The 22,239-nt window shown below is 46.1% G+C and overlaps 1 protein-coding gene across 2 annotated transcripts in view; it reads right to left on the bottom strand.

Annotated features, from left to right (window-relative positions):
* LOC141051088 (oocyte zinc finger protein XlCOF7.1-like) overlaps positions 1 to 22,239 on the bottom strand; it is a 61,862-nt gene that overhangs the window by 20,513 nt on the left and 19,110 nt on the right. For both annotated transcript variants that reach the window (XM_073547953.1, XM_073547954.1), the window contains 5 exons: positions 12,193 to 12,342; positions 11,884 to 12,063; positions 11,676 to 11,799; positions 11,495 to 11,592; positions 11,206 to 11,296 (listed from right to left, as the gene is read on the bottom strand). In XM_073547953.1, the coding sequence (XP_073404054.1) occupies positions 11,206 to 11,296; positions 11,495 to 11,592; positions 11,676 to 11,799; positions 11,884 to 12,063; positions 12,193 to 12,342 (643 nt within the window). The remainder of the gene's footprint in view (positions 1 to 11,205; positions 11,297 to 11,494; positions 11,593 to 11,675; positions 11,800 to 11,883; positions 12,064 to 12,192; positions 12,343 to 22,239) is intronic.

Genomic DNA, 22,239 nt, shown 5'->3' with positions numbered 1-22,239 from the left:
AGTGTCATCAAGAAGTTTAAAGCCCATTGCACTATGACTAACCTCCCTAGATGTTGACGGAAAAGAAAAATTGACAAGAGATTTCAACGCAAGATTGTGCGGATGTTGGATAAAGAACCTCGACTAACATCCAAACAAGTTCAAGCTGCCCTGCAGTCCGAGGGTACAACAGTGTCAACCCGTACTATCCGTCGGTGTCTGAATGAAAAGGGACTGTATGGTAGGAGACCCAGGAAGACACCACTTCTTACCCCGAGACATAAAAAAGCCAGGCTGGAGTTTGCCAAAACTTACCTGAAAAAGCCTAAAACGTTTTGGAAGAATGTTCTCTGGTCAGATGAGAAAAAAGTAGAGCTTTTTGGGCAAAGGCATCAACACAGAGTTTACAGGAGAAAAAAAAAAGGCATTCAAAGAAAAGAACATGGTCCCTACAGTCAAACATGGCGGAGGTTCCCTGATGTTTTGGGGTTGCTTTGCTGCCTCTGGCACTGGACTGCTTGACCGTGTGCATGGCATTATGAAGTTAGAAGACTACCAACAAATTTTGCAGCATAATGTAGGGCCCAGTGTGAGAAAGCTGGGTCTCCCTCAGAGGTCATGGGTCTTCCAGCAGGACAATGACCCAAAACACACTTCAAAAAGCACTAGAAAATGGTTTGAGAGATAGCACTGGAGACTTCTAAGGTGGCCAGTAGTGTTGAGCATTCCGATACCGCAAGTATCGGGTATCGGCCGATATTAGCTGTATCGGAATTCCGATACTTAGTTCTGATACTTTTTTCATATCGAATACCGGAATCGGAAGTTCCCATAATGCTAGGAGCCCGCTCGATTTGATTCAGCCAATGGGGATCCTCAGAAGTGTGGGCACATCCTGTTAGGCATGTAGGCATGATAACTACTGGCATCGCTGTGTTTCGCTGCTGAAATGATGTCATGATGCACTATAAAAACCGCAGCAGCCGCCATTTCGGGTTCACTCTGCTGTGAATTCAGTTAGGGACAGGCTGCTGTTGAAGACTGTGAGGGACAGTTAGAAATAGCGATCATCAAACATATCTATTCCTCTACCCAGGCTACATAATCCACCACTGTAGCATTTTTGTAGCCCAGCAGCACTGTTTTAATAATAGCTGTCTGCAAGGGCTGTGTGAGTGCAGACCCACGCTGTGTAGTGTGTCCTGCAGGCACGTCTGCTTGTAGGCCGCCCAGCGTGTGTCTCTGCCTCATACACATTTTTCTTTTATTGCTGCTTTTTTTTTCTCCTGTATAGTGTGCTTCCATACGTATCCATATACGTTGGTTGCAAACACTAAAGGAGTGGACAGCGGAGCCTTTCAGCAGCCTTTCAGTGCTATAGTCCATTTCTCTGCACTGTTTTTGGCTGTCTGATAGGTATCTCTGTGTGTGAGTGCAGCTCACGTTGCAGTGTGTTCTACAGCCACCGCTGGTTGTAGTCCGCTCAGCGTGCGTCACTGCCTCATACATAGTCCTTTTTTTGCAGCAAATTTAGCCAGATTTTTGCTCCTATATTAGTGTGCTTCCATCCGCATCCATTGTCATTGGTTGGTTGCAAACACTATATAGGATTAGATTATATATAGGATTATTTTTTGGAGCCTCATCAATTGCATTGTAGGTTAGCTTCCTGCATTGTAATCGCTCCAAAAAGTTTGTGATACTATAGCTTTCAAACTTTGGTCACATCCTTTTCTTTCCCCCCCCCCCAAAAAAAAAGGAAATAAAGTTCACCAAACACTCCACTTTACAGTTGTGTAGGCCACATTAGATCATATTAAAGTGCAGTACACAAACTCTTAGCAAAACTAGTGTTTCTTATACTGGTTAGCAGGTGTTCAGGAATAAGAACACTAAGCCACCCCTTTTTTACTTTTCTGCCTATCTTATCAGTCTACCAAGATGAAGAAGGCAGGGAGTAAGGCACGTGGTCGTGGAGTTTCAGCAGGGAGAGGACGGGGAGATTCAGCAGGGAGAGGACGTGGGGATTCGGTGTCTGCTGCGGCCACCAGTGACCCGGCATCCCCCACTTTTACCAGGCAACAGTCCTTCATGCGCAGCTTTGTAGGACCTCGCCATACCCCACTGCTGCGTGACGAACAAATTGAAGCCGTTGTCGGATGGATGGCAGCTAACGCATCCACTTCAATGTCTTCCGCATTCTCCCAGGGCCAGAGCACCACCTGCCAAATTGCCCAGGCAGTCTAAGAGCCCTGGACAGGAGCCATCTCAATCTTTACTTCTGTTCTCAGAATCTGTTGGCTTGGAAAGAGGTGGCCAGCCAAGCAGCATTCTAGAGCGTGAAGAAGAGGGAGTATGCAGTGATGCGCAACTGCTTTGTCCCTCTGAATCTGAAGAGACGGGTGGGCCAGTGCCTATTGTCAGCACACCTCAGTGCTCATCTGATGATGATGAGACTCAGTTGCCAACTTCTGGTGCGTACGGTGCTGGCGAGACAACCCAGGACCAGCCGGTGCTTGAAGAGGGGAGTGGAGATGATGAGGTCCTTGACCCATCATGGCGTCAGCCACAGGAAGGTGGTGGGAGCAGCTCTGAGGAAGAGATTCCCCGAACGGCCAAAAGAGGAGGGAAAGGGCGGGGGCAGACTTGGTTGCCTGTAGCCTCCACTTTGGCACCCGTGAGGAGCAATCCTCTTCCAAAACAGAAAACGGGCGCTCCCAGGACTTGCAGTGCGTGGTCTTTTTTTGACACATTTGCAGATGACATTTGCTTTGTCAAATGCAAGCTGTGTCATCAGAAAGTTAAACGAGGGAAAAATGTGAGCAACCTCAATACCACAAATATGTGGAAACATGTGCGTACCAAGCACGAGGTGGAGTTACACAGACACACTGAAGATGTAGGCCAACCTTCAGCAGCACCTACCACCTCTTCAGCTCATGTTGAGGCCTCTTCCTCCAGCTTACACACAGCTGGTTCGACTTCCTCACTGGAACGCCATGGAAGAACCACTGCCACTGTTGTCCAGAGACCCAGTGAAATTCCACCCACTGAAACACGTTCTCAGTCATCAGCACACTCCCAGGCCACTCACCAGCAATCGGTAGCACAGGCATGGGAGAAAAAGCGGCCATACTCGGCAAACCATCCACGAGCACTGGCTCTGAATGTCGGCATTGCCAAACTATTGGCCCTTGAGATGCTGTCATTCAGGCTGGTGGAGACTGACACCTTCCGGAACTTGATGTCATTGGCAGTTCCACAATACAATGTGCCCAGCCGCTTTTATTTCAGCAGGCAAGCCGTCCCTGCCCTGCAAAAGCATGTGGAGGGTAAAATTAAAAATGCGCTACTAAACGCCGTCAGTAGCAAGGTCCACCTGACCACCGATGCGTGGACCAGTAGCCATGGACAGGGACGATACCTTTCCCTCACTGCCCATTGGGTCAATGTTGTGGAGCCGGGTACAGATCTGGAGAGTGGCTCTGTACGTATTCTGCCAACTCCAAGGATTGCAGGAATGCAGTCTGTACATATTGAGTCCTCCTCCTACTCTAGTTCCTCGGAATCAGCACTGCATGAGCCTGTTAGGCCAGATATGAGCACAGGTGTGGCCAAACGTCAACAGGTGGTCCTTAAATTAATTTCTTTGGGGAATCGGAGCCACACAGCACAGGAGCTCTGGAATGCCATCAAGCAGGAGAGCGATGTGTGGTTTGTGCCAGCGAATCTCCAGCCAGGTTTGGTAGTGAGTGACAATGGCCGAAATCTAGTGGCAGCTCTGGGCCTAGGCAACCTCACTCACATACCATGTCTGGCACACGTGCTCAATTTGGTCGTGCAGAGCTTTCTGAGGGACTATCCGGATCTTGATGCACTGCTGCACAAGGTTCGCCTAGAGTGTGCTCACTTGAGGCGTTCCAGCATGGCAAGATCGCGCATTGCATCTCTGCAACGCAGATTCCGCCTGCCAGAACATCGCATCATATGTGACCTCCCCACCAGGTGGAATTCAACGTTACATATGTTGGAGCGGTTGTGTGAGCAGCAGGCAGCAGTAATGGAGTACCAGCTGCATCAGGCGCAAACAAGTCGCACTGTGCGCCGGACACACTTCACCACCACTGAGTGTGCCACTATGAGGGACATCTGCCAAGTTTTGCGTGCCTTCGATGACTCCACGCGCATGGCCAGTGCAGATGATGCACTAGTCAGCATGACTGTCCCCGTTATCTGTCTGCTTCAAAAAACCTTACAAGCACTAAGTGAGGAGGTTTTGGTTTTTGAAGAGGTCGAGGATGAGGAGTCAGAAATGCCATCTGCTTCTGGCAAGTCTGCGCAACGTGCCTCCACACAAAGGCCCAGGCAGGGGACACTTAGTGAGGAGGATGACGAGGAGTCAATGGAGGAGGAGGAACACATCTCTGCAGAGGAGGGAGGTACACAAGGCTCTAGTAGTCAGTGTGTATAGCGAGGGTGGGGTGATGCGGAGCAGGCTGAGATGCTGCCTCAAGCTGGGGACAGCGTTTCCGGTCCAGTTGGCAGTCTGCAGCACATGGTTGATTTCATGCTGCAGTGCTTGTTAAATGACCACCGCATCGCCAACATTCTCCACACGGCTGATTATTGGGTGTACACCCCTCCTAGATCCTCGCTACCGGGACAACTTACAAAACCTCATACCACAGTTGAACCGGGAGCGAAAAATGCAGGAGTACCAAGAAACACTTGTGCAGGCCATCATGTTCTCCATTCCCCCCGCAAGTGTTGCTGGTAGTGCTTTTCAAAGCAGCCATGTGGGTAGAGGCAGTGGAGGAAGCTCTGCACAAAGAGGTAGCAGAGGCAGTGCCGCAGGACAAGGCAAGGCCAGTATGGCCCAAATGTGGAAAAGTTTTGTGGGACCGCCACAAACGGCTACACCATCACAGACGGCTCCAATCAGCAGGAGGCAACGTTTCCGTCAGATGGTGACAGACTACTTGTCTTGCCCTGTTAGTGTACTCCCAGACGGCTCTTCCTCATTCAAGTATTGGGTCTCTAAGCTGGATACATGGCCAGAGCTTAGCCAGTATGCATTGGAGGTGCTGGCTTGCCCTGCTGCCAGTGTATTATCAGAACGTGTCTTTAGTGCTGCAGGTGGTGTGGTAACAGACCGTCGCACGCGACTATCCGCCGATAATGTTGACCGGCTTACTTTTCTGAAAATGAACAAGGCCTGGATCTCACCTGAATTTGCCAGTCCTCTTCCAGAATAAATAATTGGCTGGCAACAGGATCCAGGTCTCCTGTTGTGTTCATGTTTCTATGACCTAAACTTTATTTCCTGGGCTACAGCAACGCCCGTTGTTGCTCAGAAGTGCTGTCCACACAGACAAAACACTCGCTCATGTGTAAATGGGGTTCGGTAACGTCAGCTGATCCCCTGCTGTGTGTATGGCAAAGTGTCCTGCTCCCTCCACAAACAACCTCAGATTTACACCTGGCTCCAAGTAGGCCTCGGCCTACTACCTGATTTTCCCTGGGCTCCGACACCGCCAGTTGGTGCTCAGAAGTGCTGTCCGCACAGACAAAACACTCGCTCATGTGTAAGTGGGGTTCGGTAGCGTTTAGCTGATCCCCTGCTGTGTGTACGGCAAACTCTCCTGCTGCCTACAACTTCTGACTACCTCTGATTTAATATGGTCTCTGATTTGCCCTCTTTCTCCACTCTGTTTTGAGTATTTCCTCCGGCCTACAAAACCGCCTGTTTCTGCTCTCAAGTGCCGTCTGCACAATCCACACTTGTTCCTGTGTTACCTGGGTCCTGTAACATCTGCTCGTCTCCATAGGTGAGTCCGGCAATGTCTCCTGCTTGGTCTACATTTCCACTACTTGTAGTGGAAAAGTGGACAGAGCAGGAGACATTGCCTGACTCACCTCTAGGGAGAAGCTGCTGTTACAGAACCCCAGTAACACAGGAACAAGTGTGGGTTGTGCAGACGGCATTTCAGAGCAGCAACTGGTGTGGTTGGAAGCCAGAGGAAATACTCGAAACAGAGTGAAGACAGAGGCCTAATTGGAGTACGATGACAGTTAGTAGTAGTCTAGAAACAATCGAAAACTGCCACCAAGAAGGCCTCGGCCTACTACCTGATTTTCCCTGGGCTTCGACACCGCCAGTTGGTGCTCAGAAGTGCTGTCCGCACAGACAAAACACTCGCTCATGTGTAAGTGGGGTTCGGTAACGTCAGCTGATCCCCTGCTGTGTGTATGGCAAAGTGTCCTGCTCCCTCCACAGTCAAACAACCTCAGATTTACACCTGGCTCCAAGTAGGCCTCGGTCTACTACCTGATTTTCCCTGGGCTCCGACACCGCCAGTTGTTGCTCAGATGTGCTGTCCACACAGAAAAAAAACACTCGTTCATGTGAAAGTGGGGGTCGGTAACGTCAGCTGATCCCCTGCTGTGTGGAGGGCAAAGTGCTGCTGCCTCCAAATTGTAACTACTGCAGATTTAAACATTCTCTGATTTGGCCTCTGTCTCCACTCTGTCTCTAGTATTTCCCCTGACCTCCAGCACCGCCAGTTCCTGCTCACAGTTGCCGTCCGCGCATTCCACACTTGTTCCTGTGTTCCTGGTGTTCTGTTACGTGAGCAGATCCCCCAGTGTGTGTCCGGCACTGTCTCCTGCGCTGTCCACCTTCCCACTGCAAGCGGTGGGAATGTGGACAGAGCAGGAGACAGTGTCAGACACACATCAGGGGATCTGCTGACATTACAGAACCCCAGTAACACAGGAACACGTGTGGATTGGGCAGACAGCTACTGTACGCATAAACTGGCGGTGTTGGTGGTCACGTGAAATCCTGCAAACAGAGTGGAGACAGATGCCTAATTGGAGCACGTTGACAGTCTGCTGTAGCCTACAAACAATCTAAAACTACCACCAAGTAGACCTCGGCCTTCACCATGATTGTCCCTGGGTTCCAACAACGCCAGTTGGTGCTCGGCAGTGTCTTTGGCACGGGTACTCCCTGTTGCCCAGCCTGGTTCCAGCACGCCAGCTGTTTCCGGGTAGTGTCAAGGTCACTATGCCACCAATCCGTTGTCCAGTCGTCTTGCGGCCGGGTTAGCCGACTCTACGGTGCCTGCAGTTTAGGTGACTCCTATGTGGGCTGCGGGAACTGGCACTGAAGGCTGGATCCGTAGTGCCAATGGGACATGGACCCCCTGTAGGACTGTGGGTTTCGGTAACTGCGGCCGGCTTGCGGCCTGGCTACTTTGCTTTGGATGGGTACCTTCTGCTACCCACCCGGGTTCCAGCACTGTCAGCTGGTTCTCACCAGAGCCTTTGGCCTAGGTGCCTCCATCTCGGTATCCGAAGGTCCAGCACCGTCAGCTGGTCCTTGGTAGTGCTTTCTAGCACAGGTACCTCCTGCCTAGTAACCGTGGTCCAGAAACGTCAGCTGTTCCTCGGTAGTGCCATTGGCTCTTGTAGCTTTTGCTACCCATCTGGGTTCCAGCACCGTCAGCTGGTTCTCGGCAGTGTCTTTGGCACGGGTACTCCCTGTTGCCCAGCCTGGTTCCAGCACGACAGCTGATTCCGGGTAGGGTCAAGGTCACTATGCCACCAATCCGTTGTCCTGTCGTCTTGCGGCCGGGTTAGCCGACTCTACGGTGCCTGCAGTTTAGGTGACTCCTATGTGGGCTGCGGGAACTGGCACTGAAGGCTGGATCCATAGTGCCAATGGGACATGGAACCCCTGTAGGACTGTGGGTTTCGGTAACTGCGGCCGGCTTGCGGCCTGGCTACTTTGCTTTGGATGGGTACCTTCTGCTACCCACCCGGGTTCCAGCACTGTCAGCTGGTTCTCACCAGAGCCTTTGGCCTAGGTGCCTCCATCTCGGTATCCGAGGTCCAGCACTGTCAGCTGGTCCTTGGTAGTGCTTTTTAGCACAGGCACCTTCTGCTTAGTAACCGTGGTCCAGCACCGTCAGTTGGTCCTCGGTAGTGCCATTGGCTCTTGTTCCCTCTGCTACCCATCCGGGTGCCAGCACTGTCAGCTGGTTCTCGCCAGAGCCTTTGGCCTAGGTGCCTCCATCTCGGTATCCGAGGTCCAGCACCGTCAGCTGGTCCTTGGTAGTGCTTTTTAGCACAGGTACCTTCTGCTTAGTAACCGTGGTCCATCACCGTCAGTTGGTCCTCGGTAGTGCCATTGGCTCTTGTTCCTTCTGCTACCCATCCGGGTTCCAGCACAGTCTGCTGGTTCTCGCCAGAGCCTTTGGCCTAGGTGCCTCCATCTCGGTATCCGAGGTCCAGCAACGTCAGCTGGTCCTTGGTAGTGGTTTCTAGCACAGGTACCTCCTGCATAGTAACCGTGGTCCAGCACCATCAGCTGTTCCTCAGTAGTGCCATTGGCTATTGTTCCTTCTCCTGCTACTACGGGTTCCAGTACTGTCAACTGGTTCTCGCCAGTTTCTCAGCCTTCTTGTACCTTCTGCTACATTTCCAAGATCAAGCTTTTTGAAATTGTCTTTGGTAATCCTTATTGATCTCCATGACGACGACCCTGAAGACCACACCAAAGAAGACCAGAAATATGACCCTAAATAATAAGACCAAGAGGACAAAGAACATGAAGACAACCACCAAGATACAGGACAAAAGACAGAAGAACAAGAAGCAGAAGAAGCAAAAGCAGAAGAACAGAAAGCAGAAGAACATTAAGCATAAGACTAAAAATCAGCATAGAAGAAATCAAAATTATAAGCAGAAGAAGACTAAGCAGTAAATGGGGGTGAGTCCGTTCCTCCTCGTGGTGCCCCTGGAAAATGCCTGCTACTGCAGGCCAAACTGAACGCGGACAAATCCTGTTGTAAATCTTTTGTGACAGGCAGAACGCAAGGTGTAATCTTATAACTTTTACAGATAAGTACTACAGGAATGCCTGTCACCATAAGAAAATGAAGAAAAAGAAGAATAGGAAGAAGATGAAGAAATAGTATATGAAAATTAATAATAGCTGAATAATAAGAATGGAAAAAAAAAATTAATGGGAAGAAGGTGAAGAAGATGAATAAGGTGAAGAAAAAGTTGATGAAAAAAATGCTACTGCTGCGGATCATGAAGGAGAAAGTGTGGGAGAAGTACAAAAGAAGGTGAAGAGCATGGAAGTTGTGAAACATACATATCTGACAAAATATAAAAAAGTTAACATAGTCAATATCTTTTTAACTCCGAACGTCTTGAAAAAAAAAATTGGAATTAATGCTATGCCATGTGATTTGAATAAACCACTATGCCTTTAATGTCTCCTCCACCTCCCACAATACATTCCACATGATTCTTATTTGTTTGCAATTATGCAGAATTAGCCAACAAGGAAATAAAGGGCTTTTTTAAATTCCGATACCGGAAGTCCCATTGACTTGAATGGGACTTCCGGTATCGGAATCGGCGATACCCGATATTTTTTTCGTATCGGGCGATACCATCCGATACGATATTTTTGGGAATCGAACGGTATCGCTCAACACTAGTGGCCAGCAATGAGTCCAGACCTGAATCCCATAGAACACCTGTGGAGAGATCTAAAAATGGCAGTTTGGAGAAGGCACCCTTCAAATATCAGGGACCTGGAGCAGTTTGCCAAAGAAGAATGGTCTAAAATTCCAGCAGAGCATTGTAAGAAACTCATTGATGGTTACCGGAAGCGGATGGTCGCAGTTATTTTGGCTAAAGGTTGTGCAACCAAGTATTAGGCTGAGGGTGCCAATACTTTTGTCTGGCCCATTTTTGGAGTTTTGTGTGAAATGATCAATGTTTTGCTTTTTGCTTCATTCTCTTTTGTGTTTTTTCATTTAAGACAAATTAAATGAAGATAATAATACCAAAGAATTTGTGTTTGCAATCATTTTCAGGAAGAAACTGAGTCTTATCTGACAGAATTGCAGGGGTGTCAATACTTTTGGCCACAACTGTAATTTCCAAAATGTGGTCAGTGGTCACTTTAGGGGGGTTTCCACTGTTTAGGCACATCAGGTGCTCTCCAAACGCTACATGGCATCCGTTAATTATTTCAATAACTTTTACATTCACAAAGTCAAATGGCGCTCCTTCCCTTCTAAGCTCTGCTGTGCGCCCAAACAGTAGTATTCCCCCACATATGGGGTATCGGTGTACTCAGGACAAATTGCACAACAAATTGTATGGAGAAATTTCACCTGTCACCATTTTGAAAATGCAAAATATGGAGCTAAAAAAAATTTATTTTGGAAAAATGTGATTTTTTTTATTCCCACGGCTCTACGTTAGAAACTTCTGTGAAGCACCTGTGGGTTCAAGGTGCTCAATACACATTTAGATAAGTTCCCTAAGGGGTCTAGTTTCCAAAATGGTGTCACTTGTAGGGGGTTTCAACTGTTTAGGCACATCAGGGGGTCTCTAAACGCAACATGGCAACCGCTAATTATTCCAGCATATTTTACATTTTAAATTGCACAACAAAATATATGGTTTTCTCCTGTTACCCTTGCGAAAGTTAAAAAAATTAGGTCTAAAGGAAAATCTTTGTGAAAGAAAATTAAAATTGTGGTTTTGAGCACCTTGAGGTGTGCAGTTTTTAGAATGGTGTCACTTTAGGGTATTTCTGTTATATAACCCCCTCAAAGTTACTTCAAATGTGAGGTGGTCCCTAAAAAAAAGTGGTTTTGCAAATTTTGCTGTAAAAATGAGAAATCACTGATCTACTTTTAACCCTTATAACTTCCTAACAAAAAAAATTGTTTCCAAAATTGTGCTGATGTAAAGTAGACATGTGGGAAATGTTATTTATTAACTAGTTTGTGTCACATAACTCTCTCTGATTTAATGGCATAAAAATTAAAAGTTTGAAAATTGCGAAACTTTCAAAATTTTCACCAAATTTCCGTTTTTTTCACAAATAAATGCAAGTCATATCAAAGAAATTATACCACTATCATAAAGTACAAAATGTCACAAGAAAACAATCTGAGAATCAGCGGGATCCGTTGAAGCTTTCTAGAGTTATGACCTCATAAATTGACAGTGGTTAGAATTGTAAAAATTGGTCTGGTCAGGAAGTTGAAAACAGGAGTTAAACACTACATTCTTCGGTCAATTAAAATGCACATCAAAAAGTTCTGAGTGAACAAACCCTAAATCATGAAACATATTCTACAGAAAGAAGAATCTGTGACTTATCTGCATTTAGTGGTTACTACTCACCCGGACAGTTGTATGTAGGAAACTCCTCTGTACACTGCTCATCTTCCCTCACATATGTCTCTGTAGTATTAATATCGGTCAGATCTTTATCCTGAAACAAATATTGTAAAAGTCACATACAGATGGAGACGTCATATCTATGATCAGCTCTAATCCTGCCACCTCCACCAATCTCATTACACAAGTATAAAACATATAATACTGGTGGATAAAACAAGACTGAGCACAAGACCTTCACAGCTGTCTACACATCATAGGGGAGATCTCATGACACCTTCTCTCCATCTACCTGATGATCCTGAGGAACATTGGGATTTTCTTGCTTACAGTCCTGTGGAAGAAGAGGACGGAGACATCTCTCTGGTGTTGTCCTCTTACTGGATAGAACTGGAGGAAACACATACAGGGACTGATTTCATTCTTAACATGCAGATAATTATAGGCCGTGTGTATTTAGTCCTGTCTATTACCTGGTGATGTGAAGGGCTGGGGAACCTCCATCATGACGCCCTTGTACAGATCTTTGTGTCCTTCTAAATACTCAAACTCCTCCATGGAAAAATAGATGGCGACATCCTGAGACCTTATAGGAACCTGACACATACAATGATACCGTCATCCCCCCCGATACCTTCATATCGTTACTGTATAATGTCCCAGCATTCCCAGCAGTGTCACCTCTCCAGTCAAAAGCTCAATCATCTTGTAGGTGAGTTCTAGGATCTTCTGGTCATTGATGTCCTCATGAATCAGGGGGTGAGGTGAAGGCCCCGTGACTGGACTCGGGAGTCTATCCCATCCCTCAGACACAGGGTTCTGACAGCACACACTAGAGGTCTTCTTCATTACTGCGTAATCCTGGTTATGGAAAGACACATTAATAACACTCACTACAGACATTTCCAGAGTCCTCACCTCTCCAGTTCTGTCCATCTGTTATTCCCATAGATAAGAATGATGTAATGTGACGTCATCAGAATCTCTCACCTCTCCAGTAAGTCGGAAGAGGATCTCTAGGGTGAGGTGTAATATCCTCTCCGACTTCTTGTTCCTATCTATATCCATCCTTGGATGGTCAGTCAGTAAAATTTTCTTATACAGAAGATCTCCACTGAAAAGATCCGATATTGTAGGGACCTGAATGTGAAGAAGAGGAATTGATGTATCATTTTAAAGATCCTATTTAAGAATACAATTACTGGTGATAATAAGGGGAAATTTATGATGAGATGTATAATGTAGATTTTCTATTCTCTTTTCTCTTAAATAATTGTAATAATCTTTATTTTTATATAGCGCTAACATACTCCGCAGCGCTTTACAGTTTACTCGGTGATCATGAATTAATATCATATCACCAGATAAAATATTTGCAAAAAGAGAATTCTCTTAAAGACCTGATCATGACATGAATGGCTTATGAGGACAGCTTCTTCATTTTCTCAATCAATGGCTGTTGGTGATTTGTTCGCCTACTGATTAGCTGTAGGAATTTCGTTTGTCCAGCCCAAAAAGAAGTACGGAGACGGAATGGGACTATATTATCTCTCCCTCTCTCTCTAATATATATATATATATATATATATATATATATATATATATATATATATATATATATACACACACACACACACACACACATATATATATATAAATATATATATATACACCAGAGTTGGAGCGAGTACAGCAGGGGATGATTAATGCAATTACTACTATTTTTATTACTTTTCAGCATTTTGGATTTGTTTTGCCATATATACTACTAAAACTTATTTATTTTAGACCACACACTAATCTTTATCTCCCTTTTCCTATTCTTACCTCCACATCCTACAGACATCAGAATATAACACTCACATTATTACCTTTATACAGACAGATAGGGCCTATAGTGTAAATCTTCTCACAATATATTAGTATCCTGCTCAGACATGGGCTTAGAAATGACCTGTCTTATAGACAAATTGTAAATAGAACTAGTACAATCTAGTATTATGTTCTGTTTAATTTTGGCCAGATGTTTTGAATCTTCTGTCATCTTATCTCAAGTATTGTAGATGAAATATCAGGGATCCAAAGCCTCAAGATAATTTTTGTCATATGGGCAGGAAGCATGCTTCCCGACTTTCATAGACCAGTGTGAGATAGCGCTCACAGAATGTGTTGGGGAACACTCACTTGGCAGCGGGATTAAAGGCCCCTTTACACACAACGGTATTGTGAACGATATCGTTGCAACGTCACCAGTTTGGTGACGTTGCAGTGATGTCAAAATGACATCGTTGTGTGTGACATGCAGCAACGATCAGTTGGCTGATCGTTAATCGTTGCTTAATGCTCTGGGCCATAAATCTCTCGTTCAGCGACAGACCACCGATCAGCGACGCTGGGAGCTGGTATCCAGGGTAAACAGCGGCTATCTAAGAGCCGCGCGGCTCTTAGTTACCCGCTGTTTACCTTGGATACCAGCTTGCTCGTTGGTCCTGATCGATGGTGAGTCTGTCTATGTGACAGCTCACCAGCGATCAGCTAACTATGTCCCAGCGATCCCATCCACTTCGGATCGCTGGGACATTGAAGCGTGTAACGGGGCCCTAAGACACATAGGAACGAGTTTCCACTTAAACAGTTCATTTGGTTTATTTACACAGCATAAACCACATAAAGTATAGTCCTGGCTTCCAGGGAAGCTGCCTTACTGGGATTACTGAACCATACTATGACTTGCTCCAGCTTGTCAGTTCCAGACCCTCAGAAGGACAGTAGCTTTCCCCAACTCCGATAGCCGTCATGGACTCTGCAGGCACATGTCCTCTTCTATGTGCTTTTTCAGGAAACCTGTCCTCTCCAGGACCTTCAAACACAGAGACTATGTGACCAAAGAACAGTCTCATTATATCCCATGAGACACACCCCTTGGTGGGATGTAGGTGGTTAGCCAGACTCGCCCAGCTCTCCGGCTAACCTGCAAGCCCAGCCCCTTATAAACTAGACAAGGCTTGTGGAACTACAGGTCCCAGAGCAACATTCCAGGCTTATATCGCAAAGCACCTCTGCCTCTGTGACAAATACCGGCCATTCACCATAGCACCGGTCACTGTCTCACACCAGAAAGAGGTACAAACTACTCAATGCTCATTGAGCGTCACAGGAAAATAGTGGCAAAGTCCTTATCCACATCCCTAACCACAGTCCTGTACCATTTCTTCCTACCCTCGGAGGAGGAGATGGCAGAGAGAGCATGGTAGCATTGAGGGACATGCATCAGATGCCCAAGACTGCAGGGCGTAGACCCGTCTAGGCCTGTCCCACTGTATCCAGGGTGGTTGGAATGTATACATTTTTTTTGTTCATTCACTCATAGTTGTAGCAGCCATAACATTTTTATTTTTACACAAGCTTCACTACATGAGGTCTTGCTTTTTGTGACATGAGCTGTAGCAGTGCCATTTTGCTAAACAGTAAGGGTGGTTTCACACATAGCCGAAATATTTTTCTGCTGTTTTTTGTGCAGAAAAAAGGTGATGAAAAAGTGATTGTGATTTCATGAAAACTCAGCCCTCTGTGCACCAAAAGACGCAGTTGGACTGTACATTTTTGATGAGTGTTTTCTCCATAGGCTTCTATGTGAAGTCCAGAAAAAAACTTTAATTACAGAATCACAGCTGCTCTGTACTATAAACGCATTAAAACACACTAATGGTTTAACCCAGGGGCGGACACTGACAGCTTGGGGCCCCCCTCTTTTTATAGAACTGTCCCTCTAGTTAACTTCCTCATTGAACACCGTTAAGACAAAGTGGCCAAAAACTATGTTTTTTCATCATACCATAAACAAAAAGTGGAATAAAAGCAATAAAAAGTCAAATGTAAATAAAAATGGTATATTTTAAAACGTCATCTTGTCCCACAATAAACAGGCCACCATACAGCTCCATCAAAGCAAAAATAAAATAATAGCTCTCAGAATACAGAGATGCAAAAATAATTATTTTTTTCAATAAAATAGTTTGTACTGTGTAAAAGCACCAAAACACAAAAAAATTAAATAAATATGGCATCACTGTAATTGTACTGACCTGAAGAATAAAGTTGTTTTAATCAGTTTTACGACATGTGGAACGGTACAAAAGGAAACCACAAAAAAAAAATTCCTGAATTGCTTGTTTTTGATCAATCTGCTTCCCAAAAATTGGAATAAAAAATGTTATGCGCCAAAAAATGGTGACAATAAAAAAAATCAACACATCTTTGAAAAAATAAACCCTCATATGACTCTGTCGGCAGAAATATAGAAAAATCATAGCTCTGAAACTATGACGATGTAAAAACTTTATCTTGCAAAAAAGCCGGATTACTTACCGGTAATGCTCTTTTAATGAGTCCACGACAGCACCCACTGGAGGTATCAGATCCGCCCATTTGGAACAGGAAACCCTACAGGAAAGATAAAAGGGGCGGTCCGCCTTTCCTCCTCAGTTTTACGTTTCAGAGTACCAGAAGGACCGCCAAGGATTAGGCAATGTTCTCTTATTTTAACATCTTTCTTATCCATTATTTGGTTGATATACTTTAACTATTGATATCTTTAGGGAGGGAAGTGAGCGGGTGCTGTCGTGGACTCATTAAAAGAGCATTACCGGTAAGTAATCCGGCTTTTTACTCTTCGCCACGACAGCACCCACTGGAGAGATTCCAGAGACTATCACCTGGGTGGGACCACCGTGCCAAGGACAGTCCTGCCAAAGCTTAAGTCAGAGGTTGATGAAAGATCAAGTCTATAGTGGTTATAGAAGGTAGAAGGGGATGACCAAACTGCCGCCTTACATATAGTTTCAATCGGAACATCTCCCTTTTCCGCCCAAGAAGTTGCCATTGCCCTGGTGGAATGCGCCCTGATGTTCCCTGGAGGATCTTCGTTTTTTGCGGAGTAGGCTAAACGAATGGCCTCTCTGATCCACCGGGAAATGGTGCTCTTCGTGACTCCATACCCCTTCTTACAGCCCTGAAATGAAACAAATAGGGCCCTACTCTGCCTCCAACTGTTGGACCTCTCAATATATTTTAGGACAGTTCTTTTGACGTCCAGAGTATGGAACTTCTGCTCTTCCGGAGTAGAGGGATTTTTATAGAAGGTTGGGAGGAGTATCTCCTGAGATCTATGGTATTTTGTTGCCACTTTTGGCAGGTAGGCAGGGTCTGGTTTTAATACCAATCTGTCTTGGTATTCTTGAAAAAAAGGTGGATCTATTGACAAGGCCTGGATATCACCCACTCTTCTAGCTGAGGTCAGTGCTACCAAGAGGGCCATTTTAAGTGCTAAGTATTTGAAGGGTATTGTGTCGATCGGCTCAAAGAGGTCTACCGTTAGGGCGTCTAAGACCAGATTTAGATCCCATGTAGGGACGGAGGGTATGTGGATTGGAGCTATTCGTTCACATGCTGTAATGAATCGAGTTATCCACTTGTTGCCTGCTATATTATGGCCATATAGTGCTCCTAATGCCGATATTTGTACTCTTAGCGTATTTACTGCTAAGCCTAAGTCTTTCCCTTTCTGCAGAAATTCCAAGATTGGGATTATCGGAACTTCTGCTGTATGAGGTACTGTATGGAATTGAAGAATTTTTTTCCATATTCTAGTGTAAATTTGGGTTGTGGACTGTTTTCTACTTTGTAGTAGTGTAGTAATTAAAGACTCAGAGAATCCTCTTGTCCTCAATAACTGCCTCTCAAATTCCACGCCGTCAAGTGCAAGCTGAGCACTTGAGGGTGGAAAAAGGGGCCTTGGGAGAGTAGGTTGGGAGTCGAAGGAAGGACCCAAGGATCTGTTATTGACATAATTTGCAGCCACGAAAACCACGGTCTTTTTGGCCAGAACGGTGCTATTAAGATTATCCTTGCTTTGTCGTCTCTGATCTTCCGAATTACTTGAGGTAGGAGGATCAATGGAGGGAACGCATACGCCAGGTTGAAATTCCATGGAGCTAGAAGGGCGTCTAGTATGTCTGGGTGATCTGATGGAGATAGGGAGGCAAATGTTTTTATCTGCCTGTTCTCCTTTGTGGCGAAAAGGTCCACCTCGGGTTGTCCCCATAGGGCTACTATGTCCCTGAAGACCTTTTGATTGAGGCACCACTCTCCTTTCCGTAGAGTGTGTCGGCTTAGGAAGTCTGCCTTTTGATTGCTCTCGCCTCTGATATGAAGGGCCGAGAGGGACAAAAAATAGTTTTCTGCTAAGTTTAAAATTCTTGCCGCTGAAGACATCAGAGTCTCTGATCGAGTCCCTCCTTGTCTGTTTATATAGGCCACTGTGGTGGTGTTGTCCGATAGGATCCTGACATGCTTCTGTTGGAGCTGCGGAAGGAAGTTGTATAGAGCATAGAACACTGCAGTCAGTTCTTTTAAATTGGATGAGTACTCGCATTCCTCTCTATTCCACCTTCCCTGATGAAACCCATTCTCCATGTGGGCTCCCCAGCCCTGGGGACTGGCATCGGTGGTTACGATACAGGATGGAACTATAACCCATGGAACTCCTGAACATAAATGGTCATCATCTAACCACCACTCTAGAGAAGTCAAGACTTCTTGTGACAGGGTTATTTTGCTCTGTAAATGACCACTATGTCGCTTATCCTCTTGGAGGATCTGGTGTTGTAGTGTACGGACATGGTACTGGGCCCACCGGACTGCCGGGGTGCAAGAATTTAGTGATCCTAATAGTGACATTGCTCCTCTCAAGGACACACGTGGTCTATCTATAGCTGCTCGTATTTTTTGTTTCGTGAGGGTGATTTTTACCTGAGGTAGTAGACATCTCTGGGTCAAGGAATCTAGTTGAAATCCTAGAAATGTCTGGAGGGATTCTGGATCGAGTCTGGACTTTTGGATATTGATGATCCAGCCAAGGCTCTGAAAAGAGGAGATTGCATCAGTCACGCGTTCGGTACATTGTTTGACTGAATTCCCAATTATTAGGAAGTTGTCTAAATACGGCACGATCAGTGTGTCCTTTTGGCGAAGGTAGGCCATCACTTCTGCCATCACCTTGGTAAATATTCTTGGTGCCGTGGAAAGCCCGAAGGGCATGGCCGCGTATTGGAAATGACGAATCCTGCCCTCGACTTCCACTGCGACTCTTAGGTATTTCTGGAATCTATTGTGAATAGGGAGATGATAATAAGCATCTTTTAAATCAATCCCTGCCATTACGCAATTTGGGAAAAGAAGCTTTATAGTGGATCTAATTGATTCCATTTTGAAGTTATAATTTTTTATAAATGAATTAAGCTTCTTTAAATTAATAATGGTTCTAAACGTACCGTCTGGTTTAGAAACCAAAAACAGGGGAGAGTAAAAGCCTCTACCCTCTTGTTCCTCAGGGACGTCAACTAAAACTTTTTTGGCTAGTAGGACTCGAATCTCGTCTTCGAGAGCCTTTTGCTGAACTGAGGAATTAAGGCGAGTTATAACAAAGAACTCATAAGGGATCTGAAGGAATTCAATCTTTATTCCTTCCTTGATTATGTTCAAAATCCATGGGCTTAACGTAATTTGTTCCCATTTGGTAACAAAAAATTTTAATCTACCCCCAACTGGTGGGTCTAAACTCTTAATTTTTATCTCTCCTACATGTTGGCCCTCTGAAGATGGTACCCTTCTGCTTTTCGTCTTTCGTGGCCCATCTATTCGTTCTGTCCGACTGTCTTCTTCTCCCGAATGGCCGTCTCTTAAAGGTTTTCCTATAAAATGGAATGGGAGAATCACTGAAGGCCTTTTTCCTCTCTTTTGCCTTGGCGAGAATTTCGTCGAAGGCTTTCCCGAAGAGGAACTCACCCTCGCATGGGGTTGCACTAATTTTGGATTTTGATTGTGCGTCCCCTTTCCAGCTTTTTATCCACAGAGCGCGTCTGGCGTTATTCACCAGGGCTGCCGACCTCGCTGCCAGTCTTAGGGTGTCCGCTGAAGCATCTGCCATAAAGGCAGCTGCACCTCTTATCAACGGGATGGCTGCACGCAGTTTCTCCCTTGACACTCTTTGCTCGATCTGCTGATCTAATTGATCTAGCCATACCAGCATTGATCTAGCAGTACATGTGCTGGCTATTGCGGGTTTGAATACCCTGGTGGTGGACTCCCAGGACCTTTTGAGCGAAGATTCTGCCTTTCGGTCTAATGGGTCTGCTAACAATCCTGCGTCCTCGACCGGGATCGAGGTCTGTTTGGAAGTGGAGGCTATGACGGCATCCACCTTTGGTATTTTAGTCCATTTCAATAGGTCTTCATCAGTGAACGGATACTTCCGTTTTGAGGCTGATGGGAGAAAACCCCTCTGGTCGTGTTTTTCCCACTCTCTTTTGATGAGGTCCTTAATTGCCGGTATCACCGGAAATGATCTCCTCTTTTTTTCTGCCAATCCCGCAAACAATGTCCTGCGCGGTTTGGGCTCCCCTTTCCTCTTCACACCCCATAGTATTTCTAACCGCTTTTACTAGGTTATCTACGCTGTCCAGTGGAAAACATGCGCGTCCTTCCATCTCCGAGGATGACGATGAGGACGTGAATGCGGAGCCTGAATTTAACTCCTGTTCTTCCTCTGACTCTGAACTAACAACGACCTGTTTCTTATGACTGGACTCTGAGGGAGTGCTGGCGCGGTTGATGGCTTGTATCTCCTCCCTAATTATGGCTCGGATATCTTTAGAAGATATCGTCGACCCCTGCCTGGTCTCTTTCATGCATTGTTTGCAGAGTTTTTTGGGGTAGGAGTCAGGGAGAGGCTCTGAACATAATGCGCATTCTTTATGTTTAGTTTTTTCTTTTTTCTTTGACTGAAGTGGGAGGTCAAAGGTAAAGAGAGGGGGGGGAGGAGGTTAGCTTAATAGGTAGAGTATATACTTTGCACACTCACCCAGTGAAGCTTAATACCGGGTCGGATGGCTGAGACGGTCTGGATCTGGTTTCTGCTGCCTCGCTCCTGCGGGCAGTCTCTGTCCTGGCGCTGCGGTCCCTGGTGGAATTGCCCCCAGCTGAATCCCCTGCTGGGGCCTGCGACTCCGTGGGGGACGACATGGTTCCATCGTTGCAGTGCTGTTTTATCTTCACTCCTGTCGTGCCCCCGGAAGTCGCCCTGTGTCAGGGCGCATGTGCCGCATCATCGCCATCCTACCCCGGAAGTTCAACCATTACTTCCGGGGTATAGGAGCGTCGGGCGCCGGCCGGCTCCTGCGCCACCGCTACTCACACGCGCGGTTCGCGCGCTCATGGCTTCACCTCCCACGCTGTATCCCCACCGATGGGGGGTGTTCTGCCTCCGGATGCCAGACCGGCCCGCTCCCTGGTAAGACCGGGCGGCCCTCCCCGGACCCGGTCATCACCGTTATGCCACCAGGGGGGAGCCGTCAAACGGAATCTCCCCCGACGCTGCTTCCGGACCGCAGCCCCTGCCGTTCCCGAGGAGACCGCACAGGCGGATGCATGGCCCAGGTAAGATCCTGCAGGATCCTGCTCCATTTGGAACAGGAAACCAAAAACTGAGGAGGAAAGGCGGACCGCCCCTTTTATCTTTCCTGTAGGGTTTCCTGTTCCAAATGGGCGGATCCGATACCTCCAGTGGGTGCTGTCGTGGCGAAGAGTAAAAAAAGTGTTTTTTTAAGTGTGTGACAGCAGCCAAACTTAAAAAAAACTATATAAGGCTTTATGCTTGTGTGTGTGGGTCTGTGTGTAGGCAGGCATTGTCTGATGGGACTACTAGTCCCATCCGGCTATGTCTGCTACAGTGACAGCATTAGCCGATGATAGGACAGTACAGTAGTAGTCCCATCATCCGGTTACTGTGGTGGTTAAACTAAAACAACAAAAAAAACAACACATACTCACCATACAGCTAATCCCCGACACCCTCGATCACCTGCAAAAAAATAAATAAACCAACAGTATACTCCCTGTTCCGACGTAATCCATTAAATAACAAGTGTCCCACGACGATCTCCCGTGTAGAGCTGTCACATCAGGAGATGTGACCGCTCTACAGGGGCTCTGGTGTACAGTGACCAGAGACAATCCTGCCGCAATGGATCACTCTGCCACCTAGAGGTCACTAGAGTTCATCCTGTCACTTGCGGCACTGTTGCGTGAGGAAATTCTCACACAGCAATAATACTGTAAAGTGAGAGCAGGAACTCCAATGAACTACACTGCGGGAGTATTATCTCCGGTGAGGGAGTCATCTGAGCCCCTGTAGAGCGGTCACATCTCCTGATGTGACAGCTCTACATGGGAGATTGTCGTGGGACAGTCGTTATTAAATGGATTACATTGGAACAGTGAGTATTTGTGTTCGTTTATTTGTTTATTTTTTTTGCAGGTGATCGAGGGCATTGCAGGAATTATTTCACTAAAATATTTTATTCTGGCTATGTCTTTATTTAACCCCTTAACAACTATAGGATTAGTAATGGATAGGTATCTTATTGACACCTCTCCATTACTAAGCTGGGCTTGATGTCACCTTAAAATACAAAGATGACATCAACCCCACAACTATTACCCCATATGCCCCGGCTACAGTGGGAAGAGAGAGGCTAAGTGCCAGAATTGGCGCATCTTAGAGATGCGCCATTTCTGGGGTAGCTGAGAGCTGGTGTTTGTAGCCAGGAGGGCCAATATTCATGGTCCCTTCATAGGCTATTAATATCAGTCCACAACTATCTGCATAGCCTTTTCTGGCTATTAATTATAGTGGGAATCCACATCATTTTTGGGGGGCTCCCCTATTTTAATAGCCAATAAAGGCTAATTATACAGCTGTGAGGTGATATTAATAGCCTGGTAAGATCCATGGGTATTACCCCCTTCCCAGGCTATAAACATCAGCCCCCAGTCACCGGCTTTCCCTGTTCTGGTTTTGAAAATTGAGCGGGCCCACACCATTTTTTTTCCCTTTTTTTAAATTAAACAGATATTGTGTTTAATGCAGATTTTGTGTGTGTAATTATGTACCATTTTATTATGTTCATTACTAAACAT

Source organism: Dendrobates tinctorius, unplaced genomic scaffold (genome assembly GCF_039654945.1).
Source record: "Dendrobates tinctorius isolate UK_male_01 unplaced genomic scaffold, ASM3965494v1 ptg000155l, whole genome shotgun sequence".
NCBI lineage: Eukaryota > Metazoa > Chordata > Amphibia > Anura > Dendrobatidae > Dendrobates > Dendrobates tinctorius.
Note: the sequence above shows the minus strand (reverse complement) of the source record. Positions and strands in the feature narration are given on the sequence as shown.